Genomic DNA, 16,188 nt, shown 5'->3' on the forward strand with positions numbered 1-16,188 from the left:
ACGTCCAAGTTGGGGGATCAAGCAGCTGCTTCAATGTTATAACATGAAGAGGCTCTGATAAAGATGGTAGCGGAGTTGATAGCTTATCAGCTACTTGCTTCATAGTTGGCCGAGACTGTGGACTTGGTTGTAGACATGCAAATGCTATGTTCACAATGGAGACAACTTTCTCAGCCACTTGCCCTGTTGGAGGTGAGAGGCGCTCATCCAATAAATCCTTGAGCAGAATTTGATGAACAGCTGGTGTTGATGATGAGGATGTTGATGCTGACAAAGACAATATGAGATCTCCTGGATGTTTTCCCATGATCAGTTCCAGTGTTACAACTCCAAAGCTGTACACGTCTCACTTTTCATTTACTTCCATTGTGTAAGCAAGCTCTAATCGAAAGAAACACATTTAAGTTAATATCATATCAGTAATGTATTTCTATATGAAACTTTGTCTTCTCTCGTTCAATTAATTATCATTTCAGGTCAAATACAGGAAAAGAACTTATTATGTTCTCAACTTCTCCTAGTCTCATCAAGTAAATCTTTCTTCAAAGATGAAATAATAGGTGAAACTATGTTTTAAACAAAAAGGATAAGAATACATTAGCTTCGAAATTGATTTGTATAACAAATAATTCAGCTATAGATTGACAAGTAGTGAAGCTGTAAAATGTATCTATCCATTCCAAAATCGAAGAAAGTCTAAATTTGATTGGGTAATGTACATTGACTTGCAAAAAAATATAGCATAATGATTAAAATGCTTTTTTTTTTTTAATGAAATGATTATATGGTTACTAAAGATCACCATAAGATGCATTCTAAATTATAAAATGAAAGCCACTTTGGTAGAAGAATTACCTGGGGCTGAGTATCCAAAGGTTCCTTCAAATGGAGTCCAATTTGACGACTCCGGATCTAAAGTTACAGCAGAACCAAAGTCAGAAATGTGGGCTTCATATTCATCATGAAAGAGAACATTCTTACTTGATATGTCTCTATGAATTATAGCAGGACAACATTCATAGTGCATATAGGACAAGGCATTGGCCAAATCTTTCACAACAGTTAACCTCTTGGTCCACTTCAACTCCAATGCCTTAACATTATCACTTAATATACTGGCTAAGCTCCCCCTATCCATGAATTCATACACCAAATATGAGTGTCTTGCATGTGAACAAAATCCATAAAGCTTAATGATATTTCGGTGGCGTGCTCCTGTCAACACATTAGTCTCACTATTGAATGCTTCCTTACCAGCCACTCCTCCATTCTCATGGAATTTCTTCACGGCAACAACTTGACCTGTTGACAGCAATGCTTTATAGACACTTCCAAATCTTCCAACTCCAATGCAATATTCAGAGCTAAAATTCTCTGTGGCTTCAACTATTTCTTCATGTACTTTTCTCCCATTATGGCTGCATGCTTGAAAGAAAGTTTCAGTCATTTGTGCTTGTGGTTGCTCATCTATATTCCTTTCTCTTTTTTTGAGAAATAAACAATATTCCACAAACGATAACTAATAGAAATAGAGTGCAAGATATACACACTATGACTAAAAATATTGTAGCTCCACTGTTATTCCTCTTATGCACGGGGCAAGGCTTCAAACTAGTGTTGCTGCCGCACAAACCTTTATTATGTTGCAATGCTTTAACTGGAGCCTCATTGAAGGCTTTGACGTTTGGGAGAGGACCTTCCAACAGATTGTAGGATATATCCACAGATGTCAAGCTTATCATGTCCTGGAATGTGGATGGTATTGATCCCGACAGCTTGTTGTGAGAAACGTTAAATGTTTCTAGCTTATCCAAATGTCCACTTTAAAGGCAACTCTCCTGAAAGCATATTGCCACTCAGATCAAGATTTTCAAGGAAGTGCAAATTTCAATTTGGAAGGGAATATTTCCACTGAATATGTTATAGCTCAAGTCCAAATGGATTAGTTTTGAACACTGTTCCAAATGTCCGGGAATTGGTCCACTCAATTTGTTGGAAGCAAGGTTAAGCATTTGAAGGTCAGCTAACATTCCAATTTCTTCGGGAACAGTGCTCGAAAGGGAATTATTGCTGAGCTTAAGAATGAACAACGATTTCAATTGTCCCAATTCCTTAGGAATTTTCCCTACTAGAAGATTGGAGGAAAGGTCAACTTGATGCAATTGAGTAGCTTTCCCAAGTTCATGTGGTAGCCCACCAATAATTTTATTGTTAGAGAGGTTGACAACATTGAGCTTTGGATATTCTCCCCAATTTCCAGGGAGTTTACCGAAAAACTTATTCTTGCTTAATCCCATGATATACAAGTTTGGGTATAATCCCAATACTTCAGATATATTTCCAACTAGTTGATTATCATCAAGTAAAACAATCATTAATGAACTGCAGTTTCTCAAGCGTTTTGGAATGGAACCTGTGAAGCAATTGCCATTTGCTCCAAGCCATCTAAGCCTTCCACCAAGACAAATATTTTCTGGAAGATATCCAGACAAGAAATTGTGGCCTATTTGGAAGAAGTCCAGATTTGTAAGGTTGTTCAATTGAGAAGGAATCGATCCTATAAAGCTGTTATTGTAAACACTGATGTTGACAAGGGATGTAAGATTTCCAATGGATGTAGGAATTGAATGTAACACCCCGTCCCAAATCGCACCGGAATCCGTGCACGTTGACCGAGGTTGACCGTTGACCGTTGACCGAAGGGGGTCAAAAGTTCACTTTTTGACTCGGTGAGAATTTTGAGTTGACTAGGGTACGGTGGCGAAGTGCATGACGCCCTGAGTTCGTAGACTAGTAGCACGTCGAAAACGGAGCTACGGTTTGAAAGTTATGGGCAAAACAAGTTGAAGTTTAAACTGTCTAAAAGGTGCCGGGAGTTGACTTTTTCTTGTGATGTAATTGTGAGTTGACTCTTGTATGGTTGTAAAGTACTCGTCGATACGAGTTCATAGACTAGCGGCACGCTTAAATCGGACATGTGGTTAAAAAGTTATGGACGTTTGAAGTTTACCAGATACCGTATTATTTTAATGTTTTTGGGTCGTGAACAGTGAAATGCCACGTGTCAGTTTCTGATTGGTCCACGTGGCATGAACAGTGTCACGCAGGGTTTTAATTTTGAAAAACTCTCGGGGAAGAGAGAGAAAGAGAGAGAAGAGAGAGAAAGAGAGAGAGGAGAGAGAAAGAGAGAGAGAGGACCCGCCGGCCGCCGGTCATTTTCACATTTTTCCGGCCTAGTTACTGTACACGCGCCGGCCAGCCAGATTGCCCACCTCATTTCCGGCAAAACCTCCAAATTTCACGGCGAACGGACGCCGGACGCGCCCGGATCGGACGTCCGAAGTTTGGCGGCGATTTTTCCCCCTCCACCGCCGGCCACCGCGAATCGGCACTATTCCGGCCGATAAACAGTACACGCGCCATACACCCAGCATCCTCTCCTCAAGTCCGGCCTACCCACCAAAAATCACGGCCATCGGACCACCGACGCGCCGGGATCAGAGTGTTTTCCGGCGAGGGGTCGAAAATCTTCAAACGGTGATTTCTCCGCCGTCCGACCTCCGTTTTGCTCACCGTCGGTCCCGTTGGATTGCTCTCCTCACGATCTACAAATCTGCAAAATTTCACAGCAAACGGCCACCGTCGGAAATTACTGTTCCGGTGACGGTTGCCGGTGATGTGGCGGCCCGCCGGAAAATACTGTTCCGGCGAGTACCCGAAAATTCCGGCCAGCTCCAGTCCGCAGTGTTCGACCTCCTGAACCCAAATCCGACTTCCGTTTCCACCAATTCGCGACGGTTTGGGAGAATTGCGGAGCCGAAACCCGAAAAGCTTCCCGATAAAATTCAAACCCCGTCGGGTACGATCATCGGAAATTAAGACCGGATCTGTGATTAGCATCACTCGAGCTTCGATTCGGAGCACCGGTGAGTCGTAGAATTGATCCCGTAGTGGATCATGGGTTAATTGCGTGCTCCAGGTGAGTGACCCACCTTCAAATTAATTTTGGGGAATTTAATTGATGAATATATTATGTGTGAATTAAATATTTGGAATTTAATATCTATGTGCCAAATATTTATTGGATTTATTGTAGAATTATTTATGAATTTATTGGATTTAAGAAAATGCGAATTCTACAAATTTATGCCATGTGGAATTATTTTATGGTTTTGAGGATTTGAAATTGGTGTGGTTTTAATGGTAAATTGGGCATGATTTGATTTTCAAATATTTCAAAGAAAATATTTGGTTATATTGGTGATTTCAATTTTTATAAAATATGCCCATGGAATATTATGAGATTTGATTATGATATTTCGAGAAATTATTTATGCTATTGGGAAAATGTGGATATTTGAATTGATGGATTTGGAAGTTGGTGGATTTGAAAATCATGGAATTTATGGTATGGATTATAAGGAAATTGTGGAGAATTTCCCGGTTCAAGCGGATGGATTATGCCCGCTATGCTTATGAAAAATGTGAAATTTGTTTTATGATTTAAATTTATGGATTTTATAATTTTTAGATGCACCGTGCACGTACTGGTGTTCTGATTATGTGATATGGTTAGTGTGCACACGGTTGTGATTAGCGCGCAGGTGGGTGTGATTAGCGCGCAGGTGATGTGATTAGCGCGCAGGTGGGTGTGAGTAGCGCGCGGTTGATATTATGAGGGTGTCCTGTGGATGCCATCGGAGAGGGTGGCCACCCCCCATTGGCCGGGACACCAGGTTAGCAGCGGCGCAGTGGGACGCCACGCGACCGTATGCCGATTTCTTTCTATAACCTCCTGTCTGGCGGTACCTTGGGACGCTGGGTACTGTTGGCGCCACTGGTATATAGTGGGTGCATCAAATGATTTTCAGAACTGTGTTTTAAAAATAAAATGTTTGGAAACTGAATTGGAATTAAAAATATAATTGTTACCGCTTCTGGTATTTAATTGATGTCTTGGTTTTCGGGAAATATGAATAAAGGGTTTTGTGAAAATGTTTTAAAAGGGGAACCTTTCCAACTGAGAGAATTGTAAGGGTTTTGAGAGACATTATTATTTCCAAATAATTATTATTTATATACCTATTACCGTGGTATGATAGTGTAGAGTAGTAGGGTCGCTCACTGAGATGATTAGCATCTCACACTCTTAAATTCCGTTCCTCTAGGTACCAGGTTGTCGGTGTTCACTCGGAGCGGACTTGATTTTCCTCGCTGTTTTACTTCGTGAAGTACCCTGTTCTTCTTTATTGCGGTTGTACTATTTCTTTCATTCTTGTTGTATTTATTTTGCACTGGATTACTGTATTTTGAAGTGCTGGAATTTGTGGAACCAATTTGTAGTTTGTGGGAGGAATAAGGGGATATTTTTGAAGTGTGTTTTCAGTGCAGGTAAATTTGTGGTAAGTAAATCCCTTAGGGGAGGTGCTGCCGGATTTTCTGTTGGAAGGTTCGGTGGTATTTCCCTGGGATCAGGGCTGTCTAGGGTTCCGGAGGAGGAATTCTGGACGGGTCCTGACAGTTGGTATCAGAGCTCTAGGTTCTAGTATTCCTAGGGGACTGTGCATTGTTGTGCATCCTATCCGTGTTTAATCTCTCGTTTTACCCGTGTGAAAGCGTTCTTTCTGTTTGTCTCGAAGTAAATTCGTTGCCCGAGTTTGAATAACTCTAATCTTCGAGGGTGTCAATTAGGATCATCTAGCCTAACGGGGAATTCCTATGGCCTAGTCGATGGTCGAGGATGCCTTTTCTTTTTGAAGGTCAAGCTTATCATCGTGAATGGTATCCGTTTCGTTCATGGAGAAGAATGATGATTGCCTAAGGATGTGTGTTGATCGATTTCAAGGCGTCAAAATATTTTCCCGATCGATTATCAAAATTTAAATGCTTTTCAAAGTGGTATTTGAAATTAAAGGTGTTTTATTCAAGTATTTTTGGTTTGTGTTCATACATGTATTTTTATGTATGTTGTTTGAATATTATACTGCACCATATGGAGGCGGCGAACCAATGTGGTCCATGTAGAGCTAGCCCCATGATCATGTTGCCTACGAGTCCAGGGGATTGGACGGCCAATATAGGCAACCACCCTGGTTTGTATTGGTAGCAGAGTGTCGGCGACAGTTGGAATCATGGATTACGTAACATGTAGAAGGTGTCGTACGTACCTCCATTACAAGCGTGCATATTTTATTTTATGCTATGGATTTTAAGATATGAATTTCAATGTGGAGTTTTAACAATTGCCTATGCAAGTTAGGTATATTTGAAAAATATATTTTATTATTTGTTTATTGTTATGGTTTTTCCAAAAGCGACTTAAGGTTAAGTATCGCCAGTCGAGAATCCAAAGCAGGGTATCGTTGAGTTCAAAAAGGAGATCTTAAAGGAAGCACGCGATTCAAAGTATGCGATACACCCCAAGGGTACCAAGACGTATGGAATGCTCACTAGGTAACATTGTGGTTTGGCACGATAAAGGAAGTTGCAAGATCCGAATAAAGGTACTTAGGTCACCGATAAGTAAGAGTAGGGAGATGTAAACATGGATTTCGTGCTTAAACTATCGTTCACAAAGAGAAGGTACGACAGCGTTTAGAGAATCAAGCAAGCTCCGGATAGCGACTAAAGTTCTACTTGGTGGTTGATGAGGTTAATGAGATGAGGATGATTCCTTAGGCATGGTTGGATGTTTAAGCATGGTTATTTTTCATTCTAGAAGCTAAGATCTTGATATCTTATTTCCTTGGAGATTTAAGGTTCGTATTGGTGGTGCTTTATCGATTCAAGGTGGTTGATATTGTTGGTGATAATTTACAATGATAAGGAGTATGATTTTTGGGACGGAGTTAGAATTTAAGGAGTGTGGAATACTTTATTGGGTTAAGGATCTAGTGATTTGTTCATAGTATTGGTGGTGATGCTAGAATTAAGATTTAAATTTCTTATTGCTTGAGGTGTGGATTCATGGAATTTATTTGAAATGGGGGAAACTTAGGGTTTTCAAGAATGGTATTTGGATGTTGAGAATTTTATTCATGACCTTGATGAATTTAGTTAAAAGAAAGATTGATGTTTGTCGAGGTTAAGACTATTGGTTAATCAATGAGGAGCAAGGGTTTTATAATTGTAAGTACTAGGAGGGTAATCAAGGACAAGTGAATTAATCTCAACCTTAACTTGGTGATACTAGTATTTGAGGAAATTAGACTTAAGTTCTAATCTAACCTTTTAAAGTGCTGATCGAGTCACGAGAGTTGGTTGTTGGTTTAAGGATGCATGCTTTAGAAGCACCTTATGGTTAGCGTTCGACTATGACCAAGACTTGTAGATCGTGTTCTCGTGGACCTAATTAGTGGGCATGAGAAGGAAAGTTGCACAAGAGGGAAGTTAAAGTCACTATTAGGCGAATGTAGTGGCAGATGCTTTGAGTAGGAAGGCTACTGGATCCCTTGCTCACATCCAAGTCATCCAACTACCTCTCATGGTGGAGTTGAAGAAGATGGGGGTGTTAATGCATATGCATCCTTCAGGAGTTCTCATGGCTAGCTTCCAGGTACGACCGGTGTTGGTGGATCGTATAGTAGAGACCCAAATGGAAGATCCTAAGTTGAGGACAATTAAGGGCAAGGTACAAGAAGGTCTTGATCCGGAATTTTCCATAAGGAGGGATGGAGCCCTCGTGTATAAAGGACGACTTTGCGTTCCGGATATCCCAGGACTCAAGAAGGAGATTTTGGAGGAGGCGCACAGCTCGATGTATGCGATGCATCCGGGAAGTACCAAGATGTACCGGACGCTTGTTAAGTATTATTGGTGGATTGGTATGAAGAGAGAAGTGGCAGACTTCGTATCAAAGTGTTTGATTTGTCAACAAGTGAAAGCAGAAAGACAGAAGCCTTTGGGACTACTCCAATCTTTACCGATTCCTGTGTGGAAGTGGGAAGAACTCAACATGGACTTCGTATTCAAGCTTCCTTCCACACCTAGAAGGTACGACGGCATTTGGGTAATCATTGATCGTCTCACCAAGTCGGCACACTTCCTACCGGTGCGAGAACGTTTTTCACCCGAGAAGTTAGCCCAGTTGTTCGTGCAAGGCATACGTGGGATCAGTTCAAGATGGCCTTCTCTACTGAGTTTTGTCCTCCTGCCTACCGTGAAGCAAGAAGGAGAGAGTTCGAGGAACTACGACAGGGGAACATGACGGTGACAGAGTACGAGAGGAGATTCCGAGAACTATCAGGATTCTGCATGCACCTGATTCCCGACGATCACACGAAGAAGGTGAGGTTCATAGACGGATTAAAAGAGAGCATCGGCTACACCCTTTCTGGATCAGTACATCCCACCTATCAGTCCGCCAGGGATGCAGCGCTCGAGCTAGAGAGACAGGAGGAGATACACAGACCCTCGAGGCGCAGATCATTCGAAGGATCGTATAGCGGAGTACCTCGACAGGGGGCAGCTAAGAAGAGCCATAGCTCAGGCTCAGACAGTGATGGGTTAAGCCCACGAGGCAGATTCCAGAGGAGAGATAGTTATCGCATGCCCCAGCCAGCTCGCCATTCGATCATTGTGGATGCAAGCTCGTATCAGCAGTCACGCATTGGTTCTCCGCGGATTTGTCCACTTTGTAGGGGGAATCATTCTGGGCAGTGTCAGATGGATGGTTTATGCTTTCGGTGTGGGCAGCCAGGTCACATAAGGAGGGATTGCCCTTATGGTAGTGGCAGTGTGCTAGAAGCAGGTCGACGGACACAGCATACAAGGGTATTTCCAGGATAGAGTTCCCAGGGGAGTCAGCCAGTAGGAGTTTCTTCGGGATCAGTACAGCCGTCTGCAGGATCGAGTCGAGGTAGAGGAAGGAGAACCCAGCAGACAAGTCAAGGCTGGGTGTTTGCTATGACGCAGCAGGGAGCCAGGACTACGCCCGACGATTTCACAGATCAAGGGATGGAAACAGACCTGATCCTGTTGGATCTATCCGGACTTGAAGTAGTGTTGGGCATGGATTGGTTGGCAAGGAACTACTTAGTCCAGGAAGCAACGTGGGAACCCGAAACACAGATGCGTGAGCAGTACCCGTATCTGTTCCAGTGACGTGCGGAAATTTCGAGGACGAAATTTTTGTAAGGGGGGAAGGCTGTAACACCCCGTCCCAAATCGCACCGGAATCCGTGCACGTTGACCTAGGTTGACCGTTGACCGTTGATCGAAGGGGGTCAAAAGTTGACTTTTTGACTCGGTGAGAATTTTGAGTTGACTAGGGTACGGTGGCGAAGTGCATGACGCCCTGAGTTCGTAGACTAGTAGCACGTCGAAAACGGAGCTACGGTTTGAAAGTTATGGGCAAAACAAGTTGAAGTGTAAACTGTCTAAAAGGTGCCGGGAGTTGACTTTTTCTTGTGATGTAATTGTGAGTTGACTCTTGTATGGTTGTAAAGTACTCGTCGATACGAGTTCATAGACTAGCGGCACGCTTAAATCGGACATGTGGTTAAAAAGTTATGGACGTTTGAAGTTTACCGGATACCGTATTATTTTAATGTTTTTGGGTCGTGAACAGTGAAATGCCACGTGTCAGTTTCTGATTGGTCCACGTGGCATGAACAGTGTCACGCAGGGTTTTAATTTTGAAAAACTCTCGGGGAAGAGAGAGAAAGAGAGAGAAGAGAGAGAAAGAGAGAGAGGAGAGAGAAAGAGAGAGAGAGGACCCGCCGGCCGCCGGTCATTTTCACGTTTTTCCGGCCTAGTTACTGTACACGCGCCGGCCAGCCAGATTGCCCACCTCATTTCCGGCAAAACCTCCAAATTTCACGGCGAACGGCCGCCGGACGCGCCCGGATCGGACGTCCGAAGTTTGGCGGCGATTTTTCCCCCTCCACCGCCGGCCACCGCGAATCGGCACTATTCCGGCCGATAAACAGTACACGCGCCATACACCCAGCATCCTCTCCTCAAGTCCGGCCTACCCACCAAAAATCACGGCCATCGGACCACCGACGCGCCGGGATCAGAGTGTTTTCCGGCGAGGGGTCGAAAATCTTCAAACGGTGATTTCTCCGCCGTCCGACCTCCGTTTTGCTCACCGTCGGTCCCGTTGGATTGCTCTCCTCACGATCTACAAATCTGCAAAATTTCACAGCAAACGGCCACCGTCGGAAATTACTGTTCCGGTGACGGTTGCCGGTGACGTGGCGGCCCGCCGGAAAATACTGTTCCGGCGAGTACCCGAAAATTCCGGCCAGCTCCAGTCCGCAGTGTTCGACCTCCTGAACCCAAATCCGACTTCCGTTTCCACCAATTCGCGACGGTTTGGGAGAATTGCGGAGCCGAAACCCGAAAAGCTTCCCGATAAAATTCAAACCCCGTCGGGTACGATCATCGAAAATTAAGACCGGATCTGTGATTAGCATCACTCGAGCTTCGATTCGGAGCACCGGTGAGTCGTAGAATTGATCCCGTAGTGGATCATGGGTTAATTGCGTGCTCCAGGTGAGTGACCCACCTTCAAATTAATTTTGGGGAATTTAATTGATGAATATATTATGTGTGAATTAAATATTTGGAATTTAATATCTATGTGCCAAATATTTATTGGATTTATTGTAGAATTATTTATGAATTTATTGGATTTAAGAAAATGCGAATTCTACAAATTTATGCCATGTGGAATTATTTTATGGTTTTGAGGATTTGAAATTGGTGTGGTTTTAATGGTAAATTGGGCATGATTTGATTTTCAAATATTTCAAAGAAAATATTTGGTTATATTGGTGATTTCAATTTTTATAAAATATGCCCATGGAATATTATGAGATTTGATTATGATATTTCGAGAAATTATTTATGCTATTGGGAAAATGTGGATATTTGAATTGATGGATTTGGAAGTTGGTGGATTTGAAAATCATGGAATTTATGGTATGGATTATAAGGAAATTGTGGAGAATTTCCCGGTTCAAGCGGATGGATTATGCCCGCTATGCTTATGAAAAATGTGAAATTTGTTTTATGATTTAAATTTATGGATTTTATAATTTTTAGATGCACCGTGCACGTACTGGTGTTCTGATTATGTGATATGGTATATGTGATATGGTTAGTGTGCACACGGTTGTGATTAGCGCGCAGGTGGGTGTGATTAGCGCGCAGGTGATGTGATTAGCGCGCAGGTGGGTGTGAGTAGCGCGCGGTTGATATTATGAGGGTGTCCTGTGGATGCCATCGGAGAGGGTGGCCACCCCCCATTGGCCGGGACACCAGGTTAGCAGCGGCGCAGTGGGACGCCACGCGACCGTATGCCGGTTTCTTTCTATAACCTCCTGTCTGGCGGTACCTTGGGACGCTGGGTACTGTTGGCGCCACTGGTATATAGTGGGTGCATCAAATGATTTTCAGAACTGTGTTTTAAAAATAAAATGTTTGGAAACTGAATTGGAATTAAAAATATAATTGTTACCGCTTCTGGTATTTAATTGATGTCTTGGTTTTCGGGAAATATGAATAAAGGATTTTGTGAAAATGTTTTAAAAGGGGAACCTTTCCAACTGAGAGAATTGTAAGGGTTTTGAGAGACATTATTATTTCCAAATAATTATTATTTATATACCTATTACCGTGGTATGATAGTGTAGAGTAGTAGGGTCGCTCACTGAGATGATTAGCATCTCACACTCTTAAATTCCGTTCCTCTAGGTACCAGGTTGTCGGTGTTCACTCGGAGCGGACTTGATTTTCCTCGCTGTTTTACTTCGTGAAGTACCCTGTTCTTCTTTATTGCGGTTGTACTATTTCTTTCATTCTTGTTGTATTTATTTTGCACTGGATTACTGTATTTTGAAGTGCTGGAATTTGTGGAACCAATTTGTAGTTTGTGGGAGGAATAAGGGGATATTTTTGAAGTGTGTTTTCAGTGCAGGTAAATTTGTGGTAAGTAAATCCCTTAGGGGAGGTGCTGCCGGATTTTCCGTTGGAAGGTTCGGTGGTATTTCCCTGGGATCAGGGCTGTCTAGGGTTCCGGAGGAGGAATTCTGGACGGGTCCTGACATTGAACCACTAAGATTATTTGAATACAAACTAAGACGAGCAAGAGATTTAAGTTGTCCAATGGATACAGGAACTGAGCCAGTGAGATGGTTTTCAAACAAAGAAAGATAAACAAGAGATTTAAGCTTTCCAATCTCATGGGGAATGGATCCAAATATTTTATTTTCAGCAAGACAAAGATCAATTAAGTTGCTCAAATTTCCAATGGACATAGGAATTGTTCCGCTGAGATGGTTATCAAACAAACAAAGATTAACAACAGATTTAAGCATTCCAATCTCATAGGGGATAGATCCAATTATTTTGTTTTCAGAAAGATTCAAGTCAATTAGGTTGCTCAAGTTTCCAATTGACAAAGGAATTGAACCTGAAAATTTGTTTTTATATGCATACAATACCTCAAGAGACACCAGCATGCCTATTTCAGGTGGTATAAAGCCGTTTAAATAATTGTCAGAAACAGCGAGGAAGCGTAAATTTGTCAAATGGCATATTTGGGATGGAATGTTCCCAGAAAGATGATTTCTATCCAGAAAAAGATTAACGAGTGGTTTAGGTTCTCCAATGGACATAGGAGTTGAGCCAATAAGGTAGTTATTAGCCACACTGAGCAAAGTGAGAGATTGAAGATGTCCAATCTCAGGAGGGATGGATCCAGTGAGATAGTTGCTACTAAGATCCAACTTTGTTGAGTTGGTCAAGTTTACAATGGACAAAGGAATTGAACCTGAAAAGTTGTTATTATATGCATGCAACTCCTCAAGAGACTCCAACACGCCTATTTCAGGTGGTATAGCGCCATTCAAATAATTTTTAGGCACTGCAAGGTAACGTAAACTTGTCAAAAGCCTTATTGCTGATGGAAGGTTACCAGAGAGATGATTGGACCCCATATCAAGGTAAATGAGTTTGCAAAGGTTGCTTATGTGGGAGGGAATACTTCCATAAAGGGAGTTGTTAGATATATTAAACTTGAGTAAGTTGGGAAACGAGGAGAAGTTGAAGTTTCGAAGCGTACCTTTAAGATTAGATCTTGGAAGGTCAATCTCGATGATGCTTCCAAACTTGTTACAAACGATCCCAACCCACTTGCAGGGGCTACGAGAAGAATTAGCGAAAGCAGAGGTGGAATTGAGACGCCAAAAGGGGAGAAGAGAATGAGATGGGTTAATATCAAGGCTCTCCTTCCATTTCATAAGGGCCTCAGCTTCTCTACTTGTATCTGAAGAAGAGTTAGAGGAGCAAAGAAACAAACAGTAGAGTGATGATGATGGTAAAGAAGAAAAAGTTTAGTTGCCGTACAACAACCTTGTCAAAGAGATGTTTTCCAAGAACGGTTGCCATGGAGTTGATCACGAGTTAGAGTTTGCACTTTGATAAACTAGAAAAGATCGGCTTGGAAAGCCTTGCCTTTGTTTCGTGTATATATATATAGAGTTTGTGATTATATAGGTTGAAAACTTTACTATATGAAATGCCCATTATTCCATAAGGAATGTAAATAATTATTAAGAGATATTTTATCCAAAAAAATTATATTAAATATAATAGATGCTCTTATTCATTTATTTATTTATTTATTGATAAATTAATTTATTTAGTTAAAGGGTTCTTTTGCACCAATGGACAATTTAATCTGATTTTTAGTTCCTATATATATATATATATATATATATATTTTTTTTTTTTATATCTTTTGGAAATTTTTATTATGTCAAATAGTTTCTTCAAAAGTTTTGTTTTGGTGAAAGTGAACCCGATATGAAAAAAATAATAATAAATAATTTAATTTTACCCACCATGAAAATGAAAAAAAAAAAAATAGTTCTTTTATTTTTTATTTTTTAACTTTATGTTTTTAATGTTTTTCTTTCATAGTTGACTCTCTCTCTTTCTATCTCTCTCTCTCTCTCTCTCTCTCTCTCTCTTTCTTTTTCTTCGATTGTTGGTTTTGCTACTTTTTTAGTGTTTATTATATTTAGTACTTTTAATTTTTGCAATTTTGTAATGTAGGCTCTCATTTTCTAATAATTACAAATTAAATTTTGGATTTATAATTTATTGTAAGTTGGATCATATTACACTGTTGACTAATTAGGTAGTAACAATTATGTCGTGTAAATTGTATATGCGATATTAAAGTGTAATTTCTTAAACAAAGAGCAGTAAAGTCCAAAATTTTAAAACTAGAGTTTATGTGTGTTGGGATAAATACGTATAAATAACTTATAATTTAAAATTATTTGCTCTAAATAATTGATTTTTCGTATTGATTAGTGAACCTTCAGCCTCTACCGTACATATTTTTGCCCAAGCACTATCCCATATACAGTTGTTGGATTATTATTTTCGCCCACATCAGGTAGTAGTACTACAGACAAACCGGACGTGACACGTCGCTCTATTCTTTTGCTAACGACAAAGAAATTTATAAGAATTCGTTTGTGAAAATGAGTTGTCTAATTATCAACCAATAAAGATTAGCATAAAAAAAACAGACAATAAAAACAAACAGAGGAGTATCTAAATCCAAAATGGTAAACATGTGTTACATATGTTGAAGTGTAAAAGTTTCAAACCCATAAACAAGGACAAAAATAAACAAGCAAAAGATTATAAATATAGCATATGAGGTTTTTTTGATAATCCTACAATTGTTCCCAAAATTATGGGGGCATGTTTTTGTAAGGTTCTATAAATAGAGCATATCATGTTTTACGGATATTAATTAAGAATTTTAAATCATGAGTGTAAATATTTGCATTTCTCTATCTTCTTTTCAACTTCCTATTCCTAGATCTTTTCGCTTTGTTTGGATGTAAGATTTTCAAAAACATATAATAACAAATCAATTATAGAGAAACCAAAAACTATATTGAATCCACCATCAGTAAAATAAACAGAAAAAAAAAATAATAAAAAATAAAACTCTTTACCTTTTCAGTTGTAAGTCCTATTTGAAAAATATCAAAATTTAGAGGAAAGTTAATTTTTAGGATTTTACTTTTCAAAAATTAATTTTCTACGAATTAATTTTCTCCTTATTCTATTTGGTAAGTAATAAGAAAATTATGATTTACAAGTAATTAAAATTAATTTTGTGTTATAAGTTAAGGGAAAATTAGTAGTTTTTTTTTTAAAATAAAATCTTTAAAATAGTTTAATTTTCAATTATTCTTAAAATGTATCTCCATATATAGGAAGAACTCTCATATATAGGTAGGAATTTCATTGCTTGAGCTCACATTTTCCATCTTAAATAAATATCTAAACACAGAAAAATTGTCACTTTTCTCAAAAAAAAAAAAAAAAAAAAAGATTCTTGCTAACTTTTCTATTTACCAAATGGGATATGAGAGTAATGCTATAGGTACTAAGAATTCTACCAAGTTATTTAGCAATGACAAGTGATCAATTATTATTTTATTGGTTAAAACATTAACAGTATAATAATACCAAAGTTATCAAATCTATATTCACCAAAAAATTTGGCAAATAATGTTTTAATATTTGATTATTTAATTAATTTATTTATTTATCAATTTAAAAGTTCATTTATCCATAGCTTAGTTATATGATTATATCAATCAATAAGATATCAATACGTATCATTTTAATTGTTTTCTATAAACATTTTGATACCTATAACATTATTTAAATATTAATATAATCTATATATGAATAGTGAATTTTTTATTAAAAAAAAATGTAACTAAATATAAGAAAATGACACATTATTATTTTGGTAATAATGACACCTTAATACTTAGCAAATATCTTGCCAGATTTTTTAATGTTTCAGATATTAAAAAAAAAAAAAAAAAAGCCATTATTGGCACTAAGTTGTTTACTAACTCATTTGCTACGTATGTGGCATAATGATACACGAAACAAAGGCAAGGCTCTCAATACCGGCTTTTAACACTGTTATATCCATCTTTGCTAAAGAAACTTGATTGCATCAAAAATACAAAAAGTTGTTTGAACATTTCAATTGCAAACTATTAAACTCAAGACATAAAATGCGACTTTTTCAAACTAACGACTAAAAGTGCATTTCACCCAAATGAATAGAATAACATTTGGTTTTCTTTTTTGTATGGCACGTATTAAGCATGGGAAGAAATTGAGTTGACC

General features: G+C 39.3%; 2 protein-coding genes across 2 annotated transcripts in view; both read right to left on the reverse strand.

Moving 5' to 3' along the window:
- LOC107422139 (MDIS1-interacting receptor like kinase 2-like) lies at positions 1-2,591 on the reverse strand. Its single transcript, XM_060816034.1, has 2 exons — positions 856-2,591; positions 1-381 (listed from the first exon to the last, which is right to left on the reverse strand). Exons 1-2 carry the CDS (start codon positions 1,445-1,447, stop codon positions 347-349), a joined length of 627 nt encoding a protein of 208 aa, XP_060672017.1. The 5' UTR covers positions 1,448-2,591; the 3' UTR covers positions 1-346.
- LOC125423169 (probable leucine-rich repeat receptor-like protein kinase At1g35710) overlaps positions 1,857-16,188 on the reverse strand; it is a 27,235-nt gene continuing 12,903 nt past the window's right edge. Inside the window, exons 3-4 of the mRNA XM_048476786.2 lie at positions 12,052-13,273; positions 1,857-2,565 (exon numbers count right to left, since the gene is read on the reverse strand). Coding sequence (XP_048332743.2) covers positions 1,857-2,565; positions 12,052-13,273 — 1,931 coding nt within the window. The remainder of the gene's footprint in view (positions 2,566-12,051; positions 13,274-16,188) is intronic.

Source organism: Ziziphus jujuba, chromosome 3 (genome assembly GCF_031755915.1).
Source record: "Ziziphus jujuba cultivar Dongzao chromosome 3, ASM3175591v1".
NCBI classification, from domain to species: Eukaryota; Viridiplantae; Streptophyta; class Magnoliopsida; order Rosales; family Rhamnaceae; genus Ziziphus; species Ziziphus jujuba.

What these genes read in the sequence shown, in the direction of transcription:
- LOC107422139 (XM_060816034.1), bottom strand. Translation starts at nt 1,447, where the DNA reads ATGACTGAAACTTTCTTTCAAGCATGCAGCCATAATGGGAGAAAAGTA. An exon ending in CTTTGGATACTCAGCCCCAG is followed by an intron (nt 382 to 855) that starts GTAATTCTTCTA and finishes TCTTTCGATTAG; the next exon opens with AGCTTGCTTACACAATGGAA.